At 56.8% G+C, this 25000-nt stretch overlaps 2 protein-coding genes across 2 annotated transcripts in view; both read left to right on the top strand.

The window, feature by feature from the left end:
• The window catches only part of PTSG_00984 (uncharacterized protein), an 11713-nt gene extending 6212 nt beyond the window's left edge, over positions 1-5501 (top strand). The window contains exons 19-33 of the mRNA XM_004998399.1: positions 119-274; positions 480-569; positions 873-1061; positions 1274-1385; positions 1571-1709; positions 1914-1993; positions 2345-2458; positions 2730-2853; positions 3348-3551; positions 3779-3874; positions 4076-4197; positions 4371-4401; positions 4587-4651; positions 4861-4897; positions 5064-5501. Coding sequence (XP_004998456.1) covers positions 119-274; positions 480-569; positions 873-1061; positions 1274-1385; positions 1571-1709; positions 1914-1993; positions 2345-2458; positions 2730-2853; positions 3348-3551; positions 3779-3874; positions 4076-4197; positions 4371-4401; positions 4587-4651; positions 4861-4897; positions 5064-5300 — 1796 coding nt within the window. The 3' untranslated portion in view covers positions 5301-5501. The remainder of the gene's footprint in view (positions 1-118; positions 275-479; positions 570-872; positions 1062-1273; positions 1386-1570; positions 1710-1913; positions 1994-2344; positions 2459-2729; positions 2854-3347; positions 3552-3778; positions 3875-4075; positions 4198-4370; positions 4402-4586; positions 4652-4860; positions 4898-5063) is intronic.
• Positions 5502-5645: 144 nt separating this feature from the next.
• Positions 5646-23906, top strand: PTSG_00983 (uncharacterized protein). Its single transcript, XM_004998398.1, has 5 exons — positions 5646-5987; positions 6264-6303; positions 6374-6637; positions 6851-6950; positions 7214-23906. Exons 1-5 carry the CDS (start codon positions 5788-5790, stop codon positions 23773-23775), a joined length of 17166 nt encoding a protein of 5721 aa, XP_004998455.1. The 5' UTR covers positions 5646-5787; the 3' UTR covers positions 23776-23906.
• Positions 23907-25000: the final 1094 nt, after the last annotated feature.

The raw sequence follows: 25000 nt of genomic DNA, 5'->3' as shown, positions 1-25000 counted from the left end.
AACAACAACAACAACAACAACAACAACAACAACAACAACAACAACAACAACAACAACAACTCATCATCACCACCGCCATTTCCATACATATATCCCCCCCCCCTCAATTCTTCTCCAGCAACACATCGCCACGAGCATGCGCCGTGGTTCCGCCCGCTGATGACGCGGCAGGATGCGGAGGCCGTGCTCGCGGGCCTCGCCGATGGCGCATTTGTCGTCAGGAAGTGCGAGCACAACAACGCCACATTCGCCCTCTCGTACATCTTCGATGGCCGTGAGTTGAAGCAACGTGCAACAGTGCGTGCTTGTCCGTGCCGATGCACACGTGTTTGTTTGTGCAGCGTTATGTATGCGCTTGAGCTTCCCGCCTGCCCTTTCTTGTTGCCTTGTTGTAAGCACTGCACGCCTTGTTCTTGCGTCCGCCATTGCACCTCACGAGCCACCATCCCATCCCCGTGTGCCCAACGCCGCGGCTGCAGAGGTGCGGCACCGCCTGATTGACCAGGACTCTGAGGGCATCACATTCTTCAGGGAGAGCACCCGCGCATTCAAGTCCCTCTACGAACTCGGTCGGTGGTTCGCGCGTGGTCTTGCTGACCGTGCGCTTGCTGTGTGCTCAGCACGCACTGGGACATGCGCCAGGCAACGATCAGCGCGCCACGCATGCACGCACACGTGTGTGAAACTACACACACTTTTCACACGCACACACTCTCACACTCTCACACTCTCACACTCTCACACTCTCACACTTTCACACTCATACACTCACTTTCACACGCACGCTCTCACACTTTCACTACAACCTCACATACAACCTCACAAACTCACACAACCCCCCCCCCCTTTTTTTTTTCACGCACACACCACAGTGGCTGCGTACAGTGCGGATCACCTTGACGACATCCCGTGCCGTCTGCTTAACCACATTGAGGCTGCGCAGCCCCCGCTCTCCGCAGCGTCCCAGCAGCAGCAGGAGGCAACGTTTGCACCCGACACCACCCCTGCCGCCGCCACCACCGCCCAGCCAGCCCCACTCGACCCCATCTATGGACATGGATGTAAGGCAAACCTGAAGGCCGTGTTGTGGTGTGTTGTGTTGTGTTGTGTTGTGTTGTGTTGTGTTGTGTTGTGTTGTGTTGTGTTGTGTGTGCGCGTAATGCGTTCGCCTTACATCCGCGACCCCTTCCTCCTGCTGTCCTTGTCACCATCTTAACCACTGTCACCACCATGACGACTCGTCATCGCGTTTATGTCGCCACGACACCACCAGCGTTCCCCTGGCTGCAGCTGAGTCCTGTCACGAAGGCGCAGGCGCTCGCCTCGCTCGCCGGCAAGCCGGACGGTGCTTTTGTTGTCCGGTCCAGCGAACGCGCGCCCACATTGTAGGCTCGTGCTCCTTGCTTGGCTGTTGCTCTTGGGTCTGCCTCGTTTGTTTGGTGTGCGCGCGTGTGTGTGTGTGTATGTGTGTGTGTGTGTGTGTTGATGTACTGGTTCTCATCGCCACCGGACACTGCTGCCGCTCACCACGGCGTCTCTACCCCGCCCTCATCCCCACCGCCCGACACAGCCTGTCGCTGAGCTATGTGTTTGGCGACCACATCTACCACGAGCTGATTGGCCTGCTCAACGCGGAGACGGACGGCGATTCCGGCGTGTATCTCCTCAGCGTCCCCGATCGCATCTTCGAGACCATCTACGACCTCGTCGTACGTGTGCACCCCGCCGCTTGCATGCTTGATTGTTTGCATGCGTGACAGGGGATGGATTGAGGAGTATGTGCACACGCTGTTGTTGTCGTTGCTGTTGTTGTACTTATGAATGGGAAGCACCACTCTACACGCGTCTTGTGCTTGCTATTCCATTGATTGCCCCACCTCACACATACACACGCGCGCGCGTACGTGTCCCAGACATACTACAAGCTGAACGCTGGTGAGCTGCACTGCCCACTCGTGGAAACAGACACTGCCCCTGCCCCAGCTTTCATTCGGTAAGGGCATCTGTGTCCGTGTCTGTGTGTTTGCGTCTGTGTCTGTGTGTCTGTGTGTGTATGTGTCTGGGTCTGAGTCTGTGTGTGCGTGTGTGTCTGGGTCTGAGTCTGTGTATGTGTGTGTGTGTGTCTGGGTCTGAGTCTGTGTATGCGTGTGTGTGTGTGTGTGTGTGTGTGCGCGCGTGTGTGTGTGTATCTATATGTGTGTGTGTTTTGTTTTGCTGCCCTCTGCGTTGCTGGCACCCCGTGGCGTGTTCGTGTTGCTGCATTCGTCACACACTCACACACATTTTCTCTCCAACCGTTTGCTCATTCGTCACCTCCCTCTCCCTCCCGTGGCACCTCTGCCAGCGAGCGGGCTGCGTGGCTGGTGCTCGGGCTGCCCCGTGATGAGGCCGTGTCGCTGCTCGAAGGAAAACCAACCGGGACATTCATCATCCGCGAGAGCCAGTCGTCCTCTGCACAGTGCGTTTGACTTGACCAGCACAATGTTGCTTGCTTGCTGCTGGCGCTGTTGTACTCTCTTCGCCTGTGTCTGCGTTTGTGCACTGTGCTGTGCAGGAATTGTGTGTGTATGTGTGTGTGTTTGGCACACTCGTCACCTTTCCAAGTGTTGCAGACGTGCACATGCTCACCACATCACCTGCGCTTGCCTGCGTATGCACCGCCTCTCACACGCTCTGCTCCATCCACCAAATGCCCTCGTTCCCTTGCTTGTGTGTTCTTGCGCGAGCAGCCTCGTGCTGTGTCTGGTTGATCCCACCAACACGATTGTGCAGGAGTACATTGAGATGGGCGACCACGGCGTGTATCTGGAGAAGAATCCCGATGCGTGCTTCCCCACCCTCCACGGCCTCGTGGTGCGTCACCCAGAAGGGGCGGTGTGTGTGGTGGGGGAGCAGGGGTTGTTGTTGTTGTTGTTGTTGTTGTTGTTGTTGTTGTTGTTGTTGTTGTTGTTGTTGTTGTTTAAGTTGTTGTTGTTGTTGTTGTTGTTGTTTAAGTTGTTGTTGTTGTTGTTGTTGTTGTTGTTGTTGTTGTTGTTGTTGTTTAAGTTGTTGTTGTTGTTGTTGTTGTTGTTGTTTAAGTTGTTTAAGTTGTTGTTGTTGTTGTTGTTGTTTAAGTTGTTGTTGTTGTTGTTGTTGTTTAAGTTGTTGTTGTTGTTGTCGTTAGTGGTGGTGTTTTGATGATGATGGTTTGGTGTGATACTTTGACAGTGTGCCACCAACACCCCTCCCCTTCCCTTTCGCGCCTTCCTCTTTCAAATCACTGCTCGCAAATGTACCTCCAACACGCACTCTGTCCCATCTGCACACGTATGCTTATTAACATGCCCCCTTTCCCCTTCCCCAAACAGCAACACTACTCGCAGCCGCAGCCCGAGCTGCCATGCCCGCTCGTGGTGTACGACACGCCACTGTGGGCGGCATCAACGCGTTCCCTCTCGGACACGTTCGTCTCTGCGCGCCCGCGGCAGGAGGAGCGACTGACGCTCGAATCGCAACACGCAGCATCCATGCGCGCACGCACCCGCCCCGAGCTCTTCCGGGACGACGATGCGGTGAGCTGCAAATGCGTGGAGGACGTGGAAGATGTGCACATGCATGTGTGTGTGTGTTGGGGCGTGAGTGTATCTTGCTTTTGTGTTTGCGTGAGTGTGTATTGGTTTCTTTTTTTCTTTTTTGTGTGTGCATATTGCCTGCTGTTCACCCTTCCATCATCCACTCACTCCTGCACTTCACTACCTCCACCATCGTGCACCTCATCAACCCTCCCCTGATGTGCCAGCGGTTCTTCGTGCAGCACGCCGACGACCGCTCTGCAGAGCTGACGGCGATGCGCTCCGACCGCACACTCAAGTGGCGGTCCTTCACAGACAACACGGTGCGCTGGTGATGGCAGCACATTGTCCACTTGGATGGGTAATGGAGTGGGGTGGAGGACACATTGTCTCGATTACCGCTTGTGATGGTTGCCACAACACCCCCGCTCATATACATACACATGGCTCGTGAACTCCCACTCACTCACATACACACGCTTACCCACAAATTGAAACACCTCGCCCACCATTGGCCATTGCAGCTGCCACTGGTCGGAACGGTTCAGAGCTCGCGGGAGATGCGACGTCACCAACAGCAGCAACAACAGCAGCGGCACCAGAAGCACACGCACCGCCGCACGCGCCAGCACCACGCCAACGGCAGGTGAGCCCACCGGTTGCTGCAAGATGCGTGCGCGCGTGACGCTATTTCTGGTTTCATGTTGTGAACTGATGGCTGCAAACCCCTGTACTTGGTTGTCTACTCACGTCCTTGTTCATGCCCTTCACCTCTCTCCCGACCACGCTTCTCGCTTGCTGCTCCATTCATGATGACAGCCGCACCTTCGACGACAACCTGTTTGGCAACGTAAGCACGTGCTTATCCTGCCCGCTCCCACCGCTGCACACATCGAGTCTCGAATTGAATTTGTACTCACACGTCATCACTCACGCTGGCACGTTTCTCCCTGGTTTGCTTCTCTATCTATGTGTGTTTCTCTCTCCCCCCCCCCCCGTTGTGAATGCGCTGCTGCTGTCTCTCGACTGCATTAGCGCGAGGATGCTGTGAAGCGAACCTGCCGCCAACTCGGCCTCTACACAGACCCGACAAGCCAATCGTGAGTTCCTCTTTTGTGTGTGTGGTTTTGTGTGTTTGTGTGTGTTTGCGTATGTATTTGTGTTTTTGAGTGTGCTATTGTGTGTGATGTGTACTTGGGTGTGCTATTGTGTGTGATGTGCACTTGCGTGCGCGCGTGTGTGTCATGTTTTCGTGCGCAACTTTGACATCGCACTGACATGATGTTCTCTTGTGGTTGATGGCTTGAAGGTGGATGTGCATCAAGCAGCCATTGGCGGACGTGCGGGTAAGTTAAAATGTGAGGTGGTTGAGGACATGGGCTAGTGATTGTCGTTGAACTTTCATTGTCTGCACAATTGTGACCAGACTCACATCTGCAACTCACCCACACCCACACACACACACACACATACACCGCTGTTCCCTTTCGTGCTTTTCTTCAACTGCAACAGCATCTACTGAGACACCAGGGTGACTTTGTGGTGCACAAGTCAGCGCACGGCAATTACGCGTGCCTGACAATGCAGCACGAAGGGAACGCCGTGTCGTTTGAGATGGTGCGCCGCAACGGCGGGCTTGGGCTCCTCGACTCGCGCGAAACCTTTGATCGCCTCACCCGCCTGATCGAGCACTACGTCCACCCGGCGCAGACAGACCTGCCGGCCTCTCTCGGTCCAAACTCCATGTGATGCTGTGACGGCATGGGCGTGACTGTGACTATCAAACCGTCGTGTGCTGAACCGACGTGGTTGCCCGCCCGTATCGTTGCTTGTGTGACGTGGCGGTGTGAGTTTTTGTGTTGAGGTGGCTCTTGCGTGACACTGTGTGACATAACTCTGTGTGTGTGTGTGCGTGTGTGTGTGCGTGTGTGTGTGTGTGTGTGTGTGTGTGTGTGTGCGTGCGTTTGAATGAGTAAACCTTGATCAGTGATGATGAGGAGGGTGGCTGTCCTCGCCGCAAGATTAATGTTGCATCGAATCGATTTTGGCTGAGTCATCGTGTTGTTCCTGCTGTCCGCAAAGTGTTGACGATTGGTCGTGCCTTCTAACACACACAGATGCGAGGGAGACGTGCATCCACCTTCTTGTTTGCTGTTCCATTTTGTTGACACTGCTGTGTGGCTTGGTGTCCTGACACTGTGATTCCTTCCTTGGTGCCTGAAGCAACATTGAGACGATGGACCGCATCAACAAATGGAGAAAGGCCCACAAGGCTTCGAAGGAAGCAAAATCGCAAAAGGAGAAAAGGGTATGCATTCCACCTCTCTTCAATGCCGTCCTGAATGTCGCAGCCAACTTTGCCAAAGTCGCCGGCCAAACGGAGTGGTCCAAGCTGGTCAAGGGCCTGGGCTTCCTGCCGCAGTACTTTTCTGCCTCGTAAGCAATCCGTGTTTTGGTTTATGTTTTGGTTCATGTGGTGTTCCTGTGTCCTCCAGCTCTCCTGCACTGCCCCTTGTCCGGTTGTGGGCACCTTGTTGACTTTGGTGTGCTCACATCACTGTGTCCACTCATCATGGCTTGAATCACAAGTCGGACACATGTCATTCAGCAACTTGTCTACTCACTCACACACACACACACACACACACTCACTCACTCACTCTCTCACACAAACGCACACACTCTCACACACACACACACACACACACACAGGACAACCCTTCGCGAGGCTGCGCTGGAGCTGGCCGTCGCCGTGCTCAGCAACGAGGATGCTCGAGCAAACTTGACTGAGGCCGCCGACGCCAGCGCATCTTTTCCTCCAGCTCCTCAACACTGTCGTCGATCAGTTTGTGGGCGCAAGCACTGATCCGGACACGATGAGTGGCCGGTCATTTGACCTGTGCGCCCAAATCTGTGTGCTCCTGCTTGAGCACAGGAACATCCTCGACACTGCCCACCGCCAACCGGACCTCCTCCGCACCCTCGCTCGTGCTTCGGTGCGCCAACCCCAGATTCGTGAACACGTGTACCGTCACAAGAACAAGGGCATCGTCCACACGCTGGATGCCGCGGACACCAACAGCAAGGTGAGACAGCCCTACAACACTGCCGCACACACGCACACGCACACGCACATGCAGTGTCACACGGCACGCACTGTCACACATAGACACGCACGTACATACACGCACGCGTGCACGCACATGGTCAGTCTGTGTCTGGCCTGCATAGCCTCGTCCTCTTGCACATTTCGCCTCGTTCTGCTCATCGTCCCTTGCATTGTCCATCACCACGAACAGGGACCATCCTCCCTTGTGCCCAACTTTCGATTCACCTGGACCGATGATCGCGTGGATGAGATCAGCCAGGCGACCTGGGAGCACCAGCGCAAGCTCTGGCGTGTCGCCGACCCCCACCACTACCGCAGATTCACAGGCACGTCTAACAAACAGTGTGTTGCGCTCCTGTGCGCGTGCATCGCATGTGCTCATCAAGCCATTGCTGTTGCATGGCCATGCAACCAACGACACACACACACACACACACACACACACACACACACACCACGCATGCATACATGCATGCGCCTTCACACATGACGTGGCAACGACACTCACCCCTTTCTCCTCCCTCGCCCCTTGCATGTTTGGACTGCAACACAGGCCCCGACACCCTCGCCCGCGTCTTTTCCCTTCTCACTTCAACCGATGATGAGCTCAACGACTTCATTCGCCACGTGCTGCGTGAGTCCCTCGCCGCAAACCTCACCGCCGACGAAAGCAAGGACCTCATGTACAAGCTGGGCACCATTGCGTTTTCGACCAACGTCAGCAACACCCACGTGTCCGCATTTTGCCAACTGCTGGACGTGTCAGCATGGGAACGCGCGTTCACCGTGCTCACTGGCGCTGCATCGGACCCCGAAGCACACGAAGCCTTCCTCCAGTCCTCGACCCTTGCAACCGTCTGTGCTGCCGTTCGTGGCACTCTGGAATCGGGCCTGGCTGAATGGCTGTGCCAGCCAGCTCAGGACAACATCGCCCGCACCCGTCTCCTCCAAGCCGTTCAACAGCACGTGGACACAACGCTACAGCTGTCAGCCTCCGTCGCGGGTTCCTCAACGACACCGCCATCTGACACTCTTCAAGCATCCCACACGCCCCATATCAACTCCACCAGTGCACTGGACACTCCCCAGCCCGACTCGGCACTCGGCACGTTCGTCTCGCCCAAATCCTCCTCGCCTGACTCTTCTAAAAACCCAAGCAACGATCTCAGCAACGCTGCTGATGATGATGATGACGATGACGATTGGGGTGCTGGCCACGATGACCAAACCGATGGTGTCGGCAATGATGCCAATGGTGCCAATCACACCACTGCTGCCGATAATGATGATGATGATTGGGGCGATGACAGCACCACTGACAGCACCACTGACAGCACCACTTTCAATGGCGGTCCTCAAACGGATGCTGACACTCGCGCAGCTCTCATCCAGCGCGTGACCGACCTCATCAAGGAACACTTGAGCACACTGTACCACCTCGTTCTCCGCCGCACAAACACCATCCTTCAATTTCACCTGCAATCCAGCAACACAGAGGCAGTCTCCACGGTCTGTGTTGAGGTGCTGGAGATTGTGCACAAGAGCAGCACCTTGGCCTTGCTGGACCTGCATGAGGTTACCGACCTGAAGGATCTCCTCTCCAATCTCCTGCGCATCAACACCGCCCCGTCCGATGGCCTCCTCGTCGCCCTCGTCCGCCACATCCGCCCAAAGCCTGCCACGCTGCATCACCTTGCCACAGAGTCGAACAGGCGCCGCCTCCTCGGTCGACTCCAACTCGTTCAACGCATCCTGGTTGAGTGTGTGGAGCGTGATCCCTCTGAAATGTACAACGCAACGGAAGAGACCCTCGACTTGCTTGCTGCAGCCGTGCCAGACCACACCGCCTGTCCGGCTGACTGTGCCGCTGCCTTCCTGGCCATCTTCGGCAGTTCCGGTGCTTTCCAGTTCACGCCAGCCCACGCCAGCCACATCATCGAGGTCCTGGCTGCCACGTCGCTCGATGGTGAACATGCCACTCCAAGCAACACTCCAGCCACTGCTGATACAACTGTCATGGCGCCCACCACAACAACAGCCCACGCCTCTGTCGCTGACCCAAAGACTGAGCAGCGCACGCGCCTGTGCATGCTGTTGCTCTCGCTCACCCGTTCTGCTGATAAAGAGGTGATCCAGCGTAATTGGCAGTTCATTGCTGACAGGCTCCTCGCCGGCCTGCCCCTCATCACAGCCACGCCGCAGCAGCACAAGGCGTGTTGGCACGTCCTCTTCCGTGCAGCGCCAGCCCTGACTGCGAGGACCAAGATTCTGGCCGCCTTGTTCGAATTCTGCATGCAGCAGTGGCTTCAGCACGACGAGCTAGCGTGGGCAAAGGGAGACGCCCTTGTCGACACCCTGCAAGTGCTGTCTCAGAGCAACCGCACCCGCACCCGCAACCTCATCAAGGACCAGATCGCCAAAGCCATGCACACGCTCACGCACATGCTATCGTTCGACCGTCGAACTTCGCCAGCGTACGCCCTCCTGTTTGAGCTCGTGAAGCCCCACGACCCAGCCTCCGTCATCGACGGCAACGATGATGATGGCGAGTTTGACAGCGGTGCTCCATCCCGCAGTGAGCAGCTGCACGTCAGCGCCACAGACGCAGACTCCAAGTTCCCTCTCCCCGCAGCATTCAAGGAAGGCCTACAGCATGCTGTGGCAGAGTACAACACGAGCGAGGCTCATTCTTTCGAGATCATCAGCGATGGCGAGCGCGCCACCTTCAGTGGACACATCCTTGGCAACTGCTTCAACTCTGCGAGCGCGTATGCACAGGCTTGCAAGACGTTTCCGCCAGCAGACTGGGGCGTGGTCCCCACAACCCGCACCCTGCAGTACCTCAAGACCATCTTGTCCACACTTCGCACTAACGACAACCTGCTCCTGCAAGGCGAGACTGGTGTGGGCAAGACGATGCTGACGCTCTTCGCCGGCCATCTCGCCAACCAGGTCGTGCTGCGCTTCAACGGGTCATCACACAGCAGCGTTGAGGACCTCTTTGGCAGCGCCACCAACGACCCCACCAAGCCCGGCCACTTTGGGCTTGCCCCTGGCCCCGCCATCCTTGCCTATGCCTTTGGCTATTGGCTGTACATTGATGAGGCAAACCTGCTCAAGGAGGATCTGGTGCAGACCCTGGCCTGCCTGACTGAAGACCGTCTCTCTCTCGCCCCCTTTGCCAAAGGCCTCTCGATTCTCGACTGCACCTCTGCTTACACGGGCAAGCCCCTGCCCGTCATTGGCAGCGGCAGTGGCGGTGATGATGCTGTCCTCGTGCGAAAACACAAGAACTTCCGTCTCATCTTCGCCCAGAACCCTTGCGACAGCAGATACAACCGCGAAAAGCACAGCCTCAACGTCCTCAGTACCTTCGTGCCGCTGGATGTGACGTGGGGCTCGAACCTTGCATCCCGCAAGGCCGAGTGGACGATGATCGCTGCCAGTGCCCTTCGTGGTGTTCTGCCTGATGACATCCACCACAGTCTGTCTTCCGACAAGTTGGCGAGCCAGCTGGTGGACTTTCACGTGCGAATCACAGATGCACAGCTCCTCGAAGAGCTTCGTGCCATCGAGAACGAGGGCGAGGTGTACGAGCAGCAGCACTTCATGGACTTGACGGTGCGCGAGCTCAAGCGTTTTGCCAGCGCTTGTCGCGCATACATGGGCCGCCTCAAGGGATCCGCTTCGAAGGCTTTCCAAACACACTTGACAGCGTTTGCGCTCATGCTCTCCTCCATCTACGGTGCCCGCTTCCAGTGCGCTGCGTCCCGCCAGCGCATTGCCGCGATTGCGTTTGAATGTCTCAACGCAGATCAGGCGCAAGCAACAGGAGCCTCTCCTCAAGGCCGGTTGCAGATGCATGCGCAGGCTGTCTTCATTGATGGCATCCCACTCCAGCGCAAGGTGGCCGCACCCGAGCATGATATCGTGGACATTGTTCACGACAAGATCATGCAGTGCGCGACACACCCCGACTTCATGCTCCAGTATGGCTGCTACGACTTTGTCAACCACGCATGTGTGGATCGCGTCCGAGCCATGATGCGTGATGAAGGCCGGTCGCTGGGTCATGCCCTCCTGCATGCGTATGTGGCGCCCGTTCGCTGTGTCCGTGCTCGGGCGGACCTTCTCGCTGACATTTGCAAGACGCTGGATGCCACGCATGCAGCGGAGGCACAGCGCCTGCGTGACGTCGACCCGTCCTCTCTGCCAGAGCCCGACCAGTACATCTGCCCAATTGTGGTGACAGCAGAGCTGGTGACAGCAGCACGGGAGTGCGCAGTGGCGTTCCTCCTGCGCACACCCTTGATGATCTGCGGCCCGAGCGGCGCTGGCAAACAGGTTCTCGTGCGGTTCCTGTCTGCCATGACCAACATCAGCCTCACCCACCTCCACCTGACAAAGGAGACGGAGGTGCAAGACTTCATTGGCATGGCCATCCCAGAGACAGACCACGCGACAGGGGACATGAACCTGCGGTGGCACGATGGCCACTTGCCTCGCACCATGCGCAATGGCGGCATTCTGGTTCTTGATGACATTCTCTCCCTGCAGTCGTCTCTGCTCGAACGGCTCAACCCGGTCTTGGAGGAGAAGCCCACGCTCGTGCTGTCCGAGAACAACCAAGTCTCACCGATACCTGAGGACGAGATCAGCGACTTTATGCGCTTTGTCGCCATTGTCGAAGCAAGGAACAAGGCCATGACGCCCGCCTTTGGCAACCGCTTTCACATGGTGTACCTCAACCCGCCACACAAATCATCGACATGGTTTGTGGCTGCCAGCCGTCTCTTGCTCGGGCATGAAATGGGTGATGGGGAATGTCCACGTGATGTCCGTGACCTGACAGCAAAGGCACATCAAGTCTGGTGCAGTTCAGAGGAGCGACCCAGTGTGCGGCGCTTCGTGATGCTGTTTGATGCCGCGTTTCACCTCACCCGCGGTACTACACCTCCCCCACTCAAGAACAAGGCTGCAGCCGCTGTCCGAGAGGCGTGTGAGCTCGTGCTCGCCCAACACCCGAAAACGGCAGAAGTCCTCAAGCAGCAGCTCGTCAATTCCCTTCCACCCAACAGCATTGACTATGTGGATGCGTTGCTAACGTCACCTCAGCCTGATGGTGGGGTAACCTTTGTCCTGGACAAGGACACAACACCACGGGTGTATGCAAACGCGAACAAGGTGCTGCGCGCCCTCAAGGCACGCGTTCCCGTCGTGTTTGAGGGCAGTCAGGCCGTGGGCAAGACGGCAACCGTGACTGCTCTCGTCCACTGGTTGACGCACAAGGCGATACTGCACAAGACCAACAGTGATTCCACGCAAGCCACGGACTACCTCTCCTACTGGCGCCCCAGCAAGCAAGGCAACTTTGCCTTTGAAGAGGCAGAGTTCGTGCGCACCCTGCGCAGCGGCACATGCTTCCTGAACGACGAGTTCAACCTCGCCAACACGTCCACCCTCCTCTCTGTCTTCATCCCTGTGCTTGACAGCGGCTGCTTGGCGCTTCCAACAGGCGAGTACGTGCACAGAGCACCTGGCTTCTGGCTTGCAGCTTGCCAGAACCCCGTTGGCTTTGCTGGGCGCAAGCCTTTGGCTCGCAAGCTGGCTGACCGCGTGTGTGTCGTGCCGTTCGAGAACCTGACACAGGACGAGCTGACGGAGATTGCTGCCAAGCGCACAAGAAACGCCATGAGCACAGACATGCTGCGCAAGTTTGCTCAGCTGCAGGTGCAGATGCGTGAGCACACCGCACTCAAGCAAGACCCGGCAGTCACCGTGCGTGAGGTGTGTCGCTGGACACGCCGCATGCAGGCCACGCCAGATTCAGCGCCTCACGCCGTTGCGAACGGCATTGAGTTGCTGGTGGGGCGATCACAAGGCCAACCGCAGCTTGTCGATTTGGTCACGAAAGCGTTTGCCAACGAAGAAGACGGCCAGAACGTTGACAGATTGCACAGCGTAATGGCGGGTGGGGATTCCATCCCCGATGTTTGCTCTTTTACACTCCCTCGTGATGGCTGCGTGGAAATCAGATATGAGGGCCATCCAGCGTCAACAGTTCGGGTCGAGACACAGCTGCCACCAGCTGCCATTGCACCATTGCTGACAGCACCCTGCTTCAAGTCCAAGCAGTTTTGCCTTGATTTCTACCGCTTCTGCAAGTGCTACACAAACAAGGAGCCTGTGCTGTTGATTGGCCCCACGAGCCGTAAGACTCTGCTCGTAGAGATGCTGGCCAAGGTGACGGGTCGCCCGCTCTCAACATACACGCTTGGAACGGATTCGACGGCAGAAGAGCTCATTGGCCGCGTCCTGCCAACAACACTCGACGCACAGATGGCAAGTGCCGTCGATGTCATCAGGCGCATCGACACCATCCTTGCTGCTCAAGGCACTGCTGATGCATCCTTGACCGGCCAGGCGTCTTTGCTGGAAACGGCTGCTGGGTTCATCGGAAGAGCCGACCTCAACTACACGGACGTGGGCCAATGGCTCGAGCGAGTTGGCGCCGTATTCCCTGCTGCTTCATCGTTCGTGGAAGAGGGAAGGACACTCCTCAACGATTTGCAGGTGACTCCGAACAAGCAAGGTGATTCCAGCACGCGCACCGAGCACAACGGAGATGATAGTAGCAGTGATGGCGAAGATGATGATTGGGGTGACGATTCAAATGAGCGGTCATCGTTGCCCACCTCCGCAGCGGGTGATGGCACGGAACGTGTTGGCGATGGCAATGCCGACGATGACGAGGATGATTGGGGTGACGACAGCGAAGATGCAGATATGGATGATGATGATGACGATGATGACGATAACTGGGGCGATGATGGTGGCGCTGATGATGATGCGGGTGCCACACGAGGCAATGTAAGCAGCCACGACGACAGCTGGGGTGGTGACACCAGCGAGCACAGCTCCCGTCGCTCGTCCTCATCACTCAGCATCATGGATGAAAAGCCCCAGGATGGCTCGGACGCCTGGTGGCTCCGGGAGGACATTATGGCACCAGGCGACGACACTGCCGATGATGAACCGCAGACAAACGCCGTGGACGTGCGAATCTCCGAGCTGAAGCTCAAGGTTGTGGTGTACAAAGTTGCCTTGCAAGCGCTGCAGTTCATCACAGCGTCTGTGTTGGCCGTTTCCGAGAGCCGTGACGAGCACACACAAATGCAACAAGAGCTGGCGGCCTGTATCGCTCTTCTTCGTCACAGTGTGGATGCCCTCCTCAAGGAAGATGTTCAGCACTCGTCTGAATTCCAGCGCCCGCGCTTCCAATTCAAGGACGGCCCAGTCACGGACGCTGTGCGGCGTGGTGGCATGCTGCATCTGCGTGACTTGCACCGCGCCCCTGCATCTGCTGTGGAGAAGTTCAACTCTCTCTTGGAGTTGGAGCCTTCGCTCGAGACAAGCGAGTATGGCAACATCGACTGCCCGCAGTCGTTCTTCTTTGTCGCTTCCGTCACATCCGACCGCCGGCTCTTTGAGTGCGGCTTGTCACCGGCTCTCATCTCGCGCGTCACAGTCATTGACGTGCAGCCGTACACCAACACTGAGTTTCAGCACCTGGTCAGAGGCGCCCTCGGTAGCGTGGCAGATACGACGAACGAGCTTGCCCACTTCATCAACGACGTGTTTGAAGCATATGGCTCCTTCAACACGCGCCTTGCGTACCAGATGATTGGCTTTGTGCAGCGACACAAGGACCGCTTCGTCCGCGTGCAAGACGGCGTTCTTCACGCTGTGGCGGCGCTCATAGCGCCTCGGCTGGATGACGCGGGAATTGACAAGCTCAACAAGGTCGTGACAGATCGATTCCAGTTCAGACTGGAGGAGTTTGAAAAGCAACCCGTTGGCTTCTATTCACTGCCTCCCGCGCGACAAACAACGCATGCATCCTCGACACCAACGCAGCAGCCACAGAAGCTGGAAATCATCCCTGGCGAGCACATCCTGGAACAGGCACATTTCTTCTCAGCTGACGGTGATGGTGTGGTGTTCGGTCTTGGTCCTTTCTGCATCAGAAGTGTGCACACGTCCGCAGATGTGGCGCCAAATCTGCAGCTGTATCCCGGCATGAGCACCAACCACAATCTTCGCGCGATGGCTCGCGTTTTCAGCGCAGGACTATATCCTGTTCTCCTGGGCCCACCGGCAAGTGGCAAGCTGTCCTGTGCTCGAGAACTGGCGCGTGCGCTTGGCTACAGCAACGTGACGCTGATCACGTTTGCGCGTTCCACATCGAGCGAGGATGTGATTGGCCGTTACCACCAAGCGCTGGACGGGTCGTTCCGGTGGGAAGATGGCGCGTTCATGACCGCTGTGAAGGCAAACCGATTCATCGTGCTCAAAGATATCCACCTCATCAACAACGAGCTTGCTGTCCAGATTGCTCGCATCTTGCGCGAGCATTCAACACCCCCAACAACTGCAATGAGAACAAGCACAGCTTGTCAGGTGCCAAAGTCGCCGCTTGTGTGCGCGACTGCTCCAGCGTTGGAGAAGGTTGCAGATCAACTGCAAATTGCGTTTGCCCCGCTTTCCTTCCAACACATCCTGCCGAGCAGCCCACACCCTGACTTGGTGTATCCACTGGTCTGCCACGCATTCCGCGACATTGAACAGCTGAGTGTGAGCCACGAACTGTTCATGCCATTGGCCCGTCTATTGTGTGAACTGGTGGAATTGAGCGAGGACGACTCCACAGATCTGGTTGGCGCATTTCCGTCCTGGTCCCTGCGTGAAATGGAGAAAGTGAAGACCTTGTTCGTACCGCTCTTCGAGACACTGCAGTGCCTGCAGTGGGTGAAACACGACGAGCAAGGCGCAGATGACGATGAAGATGGCGGCGTGCATCTAGACCATAGTCGGACAGAAAGCGATGGGCACCACGACAGCAGCCTGCATGCAGACATGCAGCAGCTGGCGCTGCAAGTCCTGACCCAAGTGGCACAGCTGGTGTTTGTGGGCGGCCTTGAAGGTCGAGCTCGTGACCTGGCCTTGAAGAAGGTGGCCAAGTGTTTTCCTCAAACAGCGCCTGACACTCAGTCGGCAGTTGTGGTGGACACAACCCTAACGCACTGCGTGCGTGTGGGGTCGGTGTTCTTTCCGCGTCGCCAAACCACGCGAGAGACGCCCGCGAACGATGCACGGCAAACTGTCTCACCGGATGTCGTGCTCACACCACAGCATGCCAAAACGTTGCAGGACATGGCGCTGGTGCTGCAGGCCCACCGCAGCCTCACCATGCGTGGTCCCACGGCCAGCGGCAAGACCCAGCTCATTCGCTGGTTCGCCCGTGCAGCCAATGCACCCACCCTCGAACTCCATCTGAAGAAAGCAACGGAGATCGGAGATGTCATGGGCCAACTGCGCGCAGAAATGGGAATTGTGCGCGTGCAGAGACTGGCCAACGCTGTCTCCAGCGCCCTGTGCAGCATCTTCGTTGATCTCAACACGCACGTCCTCAGTGCGCAGGAGAACGCACCTCAGCACACAGCTCAGGGCACAGCTGCGCTTGCAACTTCACTTACCCACGATATCGCCAAGCTGGCTTCGTGCATGGACAAACTCGTGTGTGCTCTGCAAGCGGGAGACGTGGCCAAGGCGATGCCCTTGAAGGATGACATCAATCAGCAACTCGCAGACCTCCAAGCCAGACTCGAGGCCTCTGCCGCACAGATTGGGCTGGATGTACAAGCATTTTCATCTGCTGCGCATGAGTTCACAGAGTCCATTGACCACTTGCTTGTGCGCCTGGATGACATGTGTTTTGACGCGGGGGATGGGCCTCTCCTGCAAGCTGCCCGCAACGGCTGGTGGCTTGTCCTGAACGATGTCAACTTCTGCCCACACGACTTCTTGCTGCAGCTGCAAGGGTTTCTGGAGAACGACGTCGCTGACATGGGTGCACACACTCCAAAAGACACCACCAACGGCACAAGCGCGTGGCAGGTGTCGCCAGACTTCCGCATTATCCTCACGTATGACCCAGACCGACCAGGCGTGGTTCCGCTGCCACCCTCTGTGCGCCAGCGCTCTGTTGAAGTTGCACTGCCAGCAGTCGATGCGGTGGAGCAGAGAGACACGTTGCATCACATCATGAGCCAGTGGATCTCAGAGATTGGATGCGACTATCCACAACGAGTGGCAAACGTGTTTGTGACCGCCCACTTTGCAGCAAAGCAGGCAATGTTACCTTCCGAGGCGGACGGTCCGTTTGCAGTGACATTCCGAACAGCCATCCGCGCAATGAAGCTGTTCCGCACCCTCATCCCTCACGTGACGCACGCCAACCTGCAGCAGGCAGTGCTCTTTGTGCTGCGTCAAGTCTACGATCAGCATGGTGGTGGCGTCATCAAGCAGCCCTTGCTGGCCGAGCTCCAGCATTGGCCTGGCGAAGAGCCGAGGTCACTCAACACATGCATCGTATCATCTGGCGATACTGCCATCTCAACAATTGACGACACACTTGGTGCGCTCATATGGCACATGGCGGGTGTGGCGATGAAGGATGACAGCACAACCGACAGCACACAGGATATTTGTCACTGGGCGGTGGCCAGAGCCATGCAGTCCCTGGGCTGCGGCGGGGAGGAGCTGTCCCATGCTCACTTTCCTGACAAGCCGCAGCTCTTCTTCAACGCCTTCGCTGATCCCGAGCACTCCATTGCGCTTCTTGCTCTGGAAGCTCAAAGCGTAGAGATTGTGTCACGACAACAAGTGTTGGCGACTGTGCGCACTCTTCAACGCGCACTGGCAGATATTCCGCAAGTGGCAACCCTGCAGGACTGCGACAAATGGCGCAACAAGCTGCAACAGTGGTTGGAGGCATGTCAACACCTTGTGATCGCAGGTCGCACATTATCCAGGCGCCCTGGCATGCAAGACCTTGTCTCGTCCTTTGAAGGAGTGGTGGCTGCCCTGAGCAACTACGTGACTGCTTTTTCTGGACTGTTCAGGGAAGAGGTTGGTGCTCAGGTTCTGCTGTCTCGATTCAGAGCACTCATCGAAGCCGCGGAGCGACGCATGGCAACGGCGTTGCCTGACTCCAAAGGAAGGCTTGGATTCTTCATTGCACAAATGGAGGCAGTTGTTCGCGCCAAACTCGTGCCACTCTCCCTGCAAGACCAGTCCGTATTTCGCATTCTCGCCCAATCTCCATCGCTCCGAGGGCTCATGCTACGATTCAGCATGTTCCTTCCAAAAGCCACCATCCATTTGTCAGCAGCAGCCCTCTGCCTGCGCAGGGACATACCTTTCTCCGCTGACGAGTACACGGCCACAGCAACCACGCTTGCCAGAATGGTCAGTGCCGCGGCCACCTCAAGTGATGCTGGCGGCAAGGAAGCCAACCCTCTCTTGTCCCAGGATTTCATCACAAAGGCCAACTTGATGCAAGACAAGTTTGAGGATGTGAAGGATATCCTTGGGCCTCGCTTCAACAAAGCTCGTCGAGAGTACAGGAAGGCCGTCGCGGAGAAGCTTGATGACGACACTCCCGACTCTGTTCGTACATTCCTGTCAAACTTTGAAGAGCCTGCATTGGCTCCACCGGAGGAGTGTGGGGAAGAGTTTGCAGAGCTTGTGGAGAAGCGACACCAAGTGGCGGGATTGCACGAGGAGATGACTGCGCTCAAGGAAGAGCTGGATGACCTCAAGCAATGCGTGTTTGAGATGTTGGAAGAGCACGGTCCCGCGCTTCAGCCATCGCAGCACCAGTTTGACGTAATGGAGGCCAAGCGTGTCCTTGAAGGTGGTGCTGATGCCGGCTTTGAGGAGAGCGATAAGATCCAAGACGCCTGGCATGTGTTCCGGAACTTTGCAGCGTCATCCCCGAACACATTCCTGGTTGTTGTGAACGCTGCGGCTGAAGACTGGCGCACACAAGTGGATGTGCAGCTGCTTTGCGAGCGTGGACATGACACTGCGGTCGTTGTTGTTGTTCCTGCATTCCTATTGAGAGAGCGCCACGTATCTGCGAACGAGAGCGAAGAAGTCATGGACGGCGGAGCACTGAAACTCAGGGTCACGCTCGTTGAGGAAGCTGAGACCGGCGCAGGGTCCAAAATGCTGGAGCAGGTCATCACTCAGCTCATGACACCTCACCGAGATGCAGACTTTTCCCTCGAGCGCAAAGTGGAGCGGTTTCAGGGACGAAGAAAAGCGCTGACAGGGCACAGCACGGCAAGCCATGTCATGACCAGAGCCATTGTTACACACTGCTCCTCCCAGCGCAAGGTTGTGGCGGCCTCAAACTCGATCGTGAGGACGCTCGCCGCCTTGAAACGGCACGACATGGAGTCTGACGCGTGGGTGAGCAAAGTTGGCTTGCTCATCACCCACATCAAGGGCTTGCACAAGGCTGTTGACGCCAACAAGGATACTGAGCATCAAATGTCTGACGCAGTTGTCGAGTTTTGGGCATCGCAGTCTATTGATGAGCGTACGAAGATTGGCTTGCACCATGCCCTCGTCACGCTGGCCAACGACGATGTTCCTGGGTCTGCCCGCATGCTGCAAGCTCTTGACCAAGACACATTGGACAAGTACCGCTGCATGTTTGCGGTGGTGCGCGTGTGCACGCTTTATGCATCACACGGGGATGCCGGCATGTCCTCCGTTCAACCTGCAATCTCCTCCATGCTTTCAGCGTGGTTGGATGACGTTCCGCCACAATCCACAATGGCCGATGCGCTCTCAACCATCCTCTCCAGCTGTCCTCTAACCGCACGTGTCTTCAAGGACAATATCTCGGCTTTGTTGCAGCTGCTTGGTCAGAAACTTGTGGGCGGCAAGGAAGCACGTCAGCAGCTGGCGGCTGTTCTTGACCAACTGCGTGAACTGCAGGAGCAGCAACCAACGCCACCAGAGCTCGAGGCGGATATCAACCGGCTTTCCTCGTTGCTGAGCTCAGATGATGTTTGCGGAGTGGACATGACGTTTTGGCAGCGAAAGCCCGAGGAATGGCGAAAGCGTTTGCGTGAGGAGAAGCAGCGCCATGCAAGACGAGAACTCCGTTCAATGTTCAAACTGCCAGCTCTCGAAGGCACCCTCACGCATGAGCTGGTGGACGCCTTGAAGGGGCTGGCTGCAGATGTGAAGAAGTTCAACCGATCGGCTGTGCAATGCTCAGATCTCCGGGCAAAGCTGAAACGTGTTCTGGCCGGCCAGGTTGTGGACAACATTGCTGATCTTGTCCACCAAATCGCGGGTCTGTGTGGCGAAGCCACACAACTTATGTCAAGACTGCAAGACAAGCAACACCTCGTGCTCCAACAACACAAGGTGCCAGCTGATGTGTTGCCACACGTGCTCAAAGCGATGCAGCGTGTCGCCAGTGCCACGTGTATGACTCCAGATACGACTGAGTCCGCAGATTGGTTCAACCTCACACCAGATGAGCTGGTACTTGGAGTGGTTCCAGCTGGGTGGCGCGTCGTGTTGTCCCGCGGCTTGAGTGCTGAAGAGATTGAGCAGCAAGCAGAGCAATTTTCGCATTGCACAACGAATACCTTCGGACCCATGCATGAACGCTTTGCGGGAATGGAGCTCACCCTGAACAATTGTGCCGAACAGGTGCGTAGTTCACTTTGTGATCTGGTCAGAAGCATCAAGGAAACGATCCAGCAGTCAGATCTGCAAGGTCACTCTCAAACAGGGATGAGAAAGCGAGAAGCGCAAGATCAAGTCGTGGACAAGCTGCAACAAGTCGAAGACGGGCTTGCAGCAGAGACCTCAGACGACATTGACAGCCACACCGAGGCCCAAGAGTGCTTGAATTTGGTCCTCCCTGGCACCAAGGCATCACAGCAACTCCAGCACATTTGCGGTGCACTCGATGTGATGCGCTGCTTTGACCAGTCCCAACACCAGGCCACGGAGGATTCAGCAAGTCCCTCCACAGACCTGATCCGGCGCGAAGGGGAAAGTGTTGTTGACTGCGTCCAGCGTGTCCTTCAGCGAACCAACATTTCTGACCCGCACAATGTTGCCGTGCAGAGGGTGTGGTGCTGGTACTTGTCGACTCTGTTGATTGTGGGGGCGCGCAACAGCAGCGAGGTCAAGTGGGGCACGACAGATGTTTCGGAACAAGCGCGGGATGTTGCTGTGCGGTGCTGTCAGAGCCTGATGGACTTTGGCAGCGCCGTTTCCGTCACCAAACGCACCATCGAGTCATTTGAGCATGCGCTGTCCCAATGTGACCTGTCCACCGGCACCTTCAAGTTCAGTGTGAAGGTGCTGCACTCGCTCAGCGTGCTTCACATTTTGACGCTTCCACGGCCGCTCATCGACGTTGCGTTTGCATTGTCGCGAACCTCCGCGGTAGAAGCCAACGTGGATGTGCCTGTTGCGGTGGGTCAGTTTGTGGAGGGCACGCTTCCTGAGTATGCTCGAGCGCTGCTTCAGAGCGCCTTGTCTGGCCAGCCACCATCAGTGATCGACGCGCTGGATGAGGTACTGCCACCTCCGAGTGAGGTGGAAACATTGGACGCTCTCATGCCTTGGGAAGGTGTGCTGTCGAACATCTCCGCCACGCCCGCTCCAGCAGGAGCTATTCCAGCCACGACTTTGGGCACCGAAGGGCCGTCCACCTTGACAACATTCACCGCAGCATTTGGGAACACCAACGAGGACAAAGATGATGACGAGGATGATGACATTGTTGGTGACAACACGACAGCATCGCAGGCAGCAAGTTTGTACGGCTTCAACCCTGATGATGCCGTTGATCGCATGAGCATCAGTCTCAAAAAGCTCATCTTTGACGAGGGTGCAACACCTGGCGACAGCGATGGTGATCACAGGTCCAGCGGTGACGGGAGCGGTGGATCAAGGCCTGGTGCCCATGTGGCCACACCAGCGCACGCTGATGGTGTTCGCATTTCTTCTTCGATGCTGGCAAACGCCATCATCAAGACCAGCGCATCCACCTCATCTACCTCATCATCATCAGACAGAAAGCGGATGGTCACTTGCAAGGTCAAACTGACGAAAGAGGACATCATGGCTGCGACAAAGCAGTTCCAGCATCGGCGTGGAAGCGGGGAAGTGCGATTCCGACCTGCCGCGCTCTCTGCCGATCGTGAGATTGGACATGTGACCACGGTCAAAGACATTGACTTCAAGGATGGGTTCTCGTTTCAGGAGTCCCTGTTTGGCCGGCTGTGTCGTGCGCACCACATGAACATCCTGTCCCTTCAGCAAAAGGTGCTGGATCTGCTCATGCAAACACACGTTCGCGGTGTGGAGGTGCATCTTGAGGTGGCCATTCTGGTCGACAATTCGCTCTCCATGCAAGGCGGGTGCGGCAACCAAGCTCGCCAAACACTGGTGGTGCTGTTGGAGGCACTGCGGCGCCTGGAATTGAAGACTGCGGTCCTTTCGTTTGCTGGGAAGGGCCAGGAGCGGTGGCTGAAGAAGTTTGAGCACGCCATGTCCTGTGAGAAGGGTGAAGAAGTGCTGCTGCGCCTCAACTTCAACCAGTTTGGCACTGCAATTGCGGATGCAATGCACTGTGCGCGCGCGCATCTGGCTGAGCGTCGACGCACGCGCTCCGCCAGTGGGAAAGCCGTGTATCCGCAGACAATGGTGGTGATCACAGACGGTCTGTCAAGCCAACTGAAGGCGGAGGGGCAGGCCCATTCTGCGTTCTCGCAGGTGCTGTCGAAAGCTACCTCAGAAGGCGTGAAGGTTGTTGGCATTGAGATGAGCAGCTCAACGGCGATGGGTGGAAGCGACTTGCGCAGCTTGGCCAAGCATGGGCTGGCATGGACCCAGCCAAACCTGAAGAGCATGAGCGTGGAGGTGCCCAGCGTGTTGTGCCGGGTGCTGGAGGAGCAGCTGAGGCAGCACAAGGGTGTTGTGTCACGCCAGCCTCCATTCGATGGCAACCGCGTGCGTCTGGGTGTCAACGGACGCATCTCAGCCTTTGAGCTTGATTTGCAGGAGCTGGCCAGCGATCGGTGGATTGACACGTACAAGCCAGGGCCGTACCGCCCGCCAAATGTGTGCGTGCAGGCCCTTGGTGCTCCACCGCAGAAGTGCAAGGCGCCGATGCTGCGTTCGGATGTTCTGCGGAAGATGCGTGTGACCCACACGATGTATCGACGCGCCGCAACCCCGTGTGAACACTCAGCTCAGTGGTACACGGACACGTTGCAGAAGTACGGCCAGCAAGTGAACATGGTGCAAGATGTGCTGAAGCAGCACCTGACGAAGCGTGCATCCATGCGCAAGAAGGCTGGCTTCACCAGCGGCAAGAGCGTCAACCCAGCCAAGCTGATGCAATGCAAGGCGACCCAATTCACCTCCACTGCGTATTGGGAACGCTACGTGCCTGAGGGCCGGCCAGCCTACCGCTTTGCACTGGCAATTGACATGAGCGCATCCACCGGTGACACGCCAACGTCCTTCTTCAATGCACAGTCCCTGGTGCTGCTGCTGGAGGCCTTCAAGCGATTTGGGCTGCATGACACAATTGTGTACGGGTTTGGCGAGAGCGCGTGCACGCTGATGAAGGATCGCACAGAGCACGTGGACGCGACAGCGCTGAGCACCATCGTGCGCACGCTGGCAACTGTTGGGTTTGCGCAGCAGTCGACGAACGTGGCTGCCGCCATCGCCGCTGGCGTGGAGCTGTTGACGGAGGCGAATGACAACGACGCGAGTGTTGAGACGTCGACGCTGTTTGTGTTGACGGACGATACGCCAGATCCACAGCATGAGGCCGCGCTGCGGTACGCCGCTGCCCTCGGCATTGACGCGGTGCAGATTGTGATTGGCACGGTGCCCACGTCCACGCAGCGCGCGTTCACCCGCTTCATCGAAGTGTCGTCGCCGCTTGAGCTGCCAAAAGCACTTGACATGTACTTTAAGCGCGTGCATCTTCCGCAAGCACGAAGCCAAATGGTCCCCGTGCGCAGGGGTGATTTCGTGCTGAGTGATGATGGGCAGAAGGATGTGCAGGAAAAGGTCGCTGCTGAGTTGGCCAAAGACAGCCCGTATCGAGGGTATCTTGTTGAGGAAGAGGACGAGTTTGTCGTAGAGGCGCAAGTCGAAGGGACTGGGAATAGACAGCACTTGCTACTTGACATGAGCGAACTCTGTTGAAGTGATGCTTGTGTATTTGTGTGTTGTGTGTGTGGGGGGGGGTGCGTTATTGGGCTTGAAGTGTTCAAAGATGAGAGGACGTGTTTCTGTTTCTTCTGTTCAGGAGGGGGGCGGACTGTTGACGAGGAGAGAGTGCTTGAGTACTTTGAGTAGCAGATGAGGTATTCATCAAATTGCGTTGTTGCGTTGTTGCGTTGTATTCGTTGATTTGAGTGTTTGCGGATTAAAAGAAACACATCATTGCTAAGTACATTCTAATGAAGCCACGCCAGCCACGTGAGCGTGTTCCTCGGAGAAAGTGGGCAAGGGATGGGAGACGCAAGAGACAGGGCTGTCACTGCGACACAAGTCTTTTACTTGAAGACCCCCGAGTCGTGCTTATGAAACAAGGGAACAGCCAGACAACCACAACGACAACTGCAACGGACCGGAAGCTGCTTCCACCTCATCCGAAGGGAAAACAAAAAGAACACCGCAAAACGTGTCTGACTGGAATAAATCGTTCTGCGATTTACCGCGCGCTGCTGCTGCCTTCCTCACCACTGCCTCGCCAACTGCCTCATCGACCACTCCACTCCAACGATGGCGTCCATCCACACCGCTCCCGATCAAATCTCCGCTGAAGACTCAGTCGACACCCTCGGTGCGCACTTGCCATCCTTGCGTCTGTTGCCTCACAACGAACAGCCTTCATGTAGTGCGTGTGTCGATGTACGTACCTCTATGATTTCGTGTGTCTGTGTCTATGTGCGTTCATCTTCCGCTGCATGTGCATGTGTGGTGTGTATCCCAGGGACTGGGCCACAAGTCACAGCCACGACGCAACAACGCCAGGCACATGTCGCCACTCCGGGTTCTGATGCGATTGACACCGGTTCTGTTCCGGCACCAAAACGCAAACCAAGCCGGCGCTCAGGTGAAACAGGATATCATGCACGTGTACACGAGCGTGCTCGTGCGCGTGCAAGAGAGAGAGAGAGAGAGAGAGAGAGAGAGAGAGAGAGAGAGAGAGAGAGAGAGAGAGAGAGAGAGAGAGAGAGAGTGTGTGTGTGTGTGTGCGTGTGTGTGTGTGTGTGCGTGTGTGAGAGAGAGAGAGAGACACACACGCACAGACAGACAGACAGACAGACAGACAGACAGACAGACAGACAGACAGACAGACAGACAGACAGCCAGACAGACACAGAGACACACCCACACACGCGCAGACACACACAGACACATC

This window comes from Salpingoeca rosetta (assembly GCF_000188695.1).
Source record: "Salpingoeca rosetta unplaced genomic scaffold supercont1.2, whole genome shotgun sequence".
NCBI lineage: Eukaryota > Choanoflagellata > Craspedida > Salpingoecidae > Salpingoeca > Salpingoeca rosetta.
The sequence above is the reverse complement of the archived record's forward strand: the minus strand, read 5'-3'. Positions and strand labels throughout refer to the sequence as shown.

Excerpts from the sequence above, each read along its gene's own strand:
- PTSG_00983 (XM_004998398.1), top strand. The coding sequence starts at position 5,788 with ATGGACCGCATCAACAAATGGAGAAAGGCCCACAAGGCTTCGAAGGAA. Across the intron at positions 6,304-6,373 it reads CGCTGGAGCTGGCCGTCGCC|CTCCTCAACACTGTCGTCGA; the intron begins GTGCTCAGCAAC and ends CTTTTCCTCCAG. Across the intron at positions 6,951-7,213 it reads GCACCAGCGCAAGCTCTGGC|GCCCCGACACCCTCGCCCGC; the intron begins GTGTCGCCGACC and ends ACTGCAACACAG.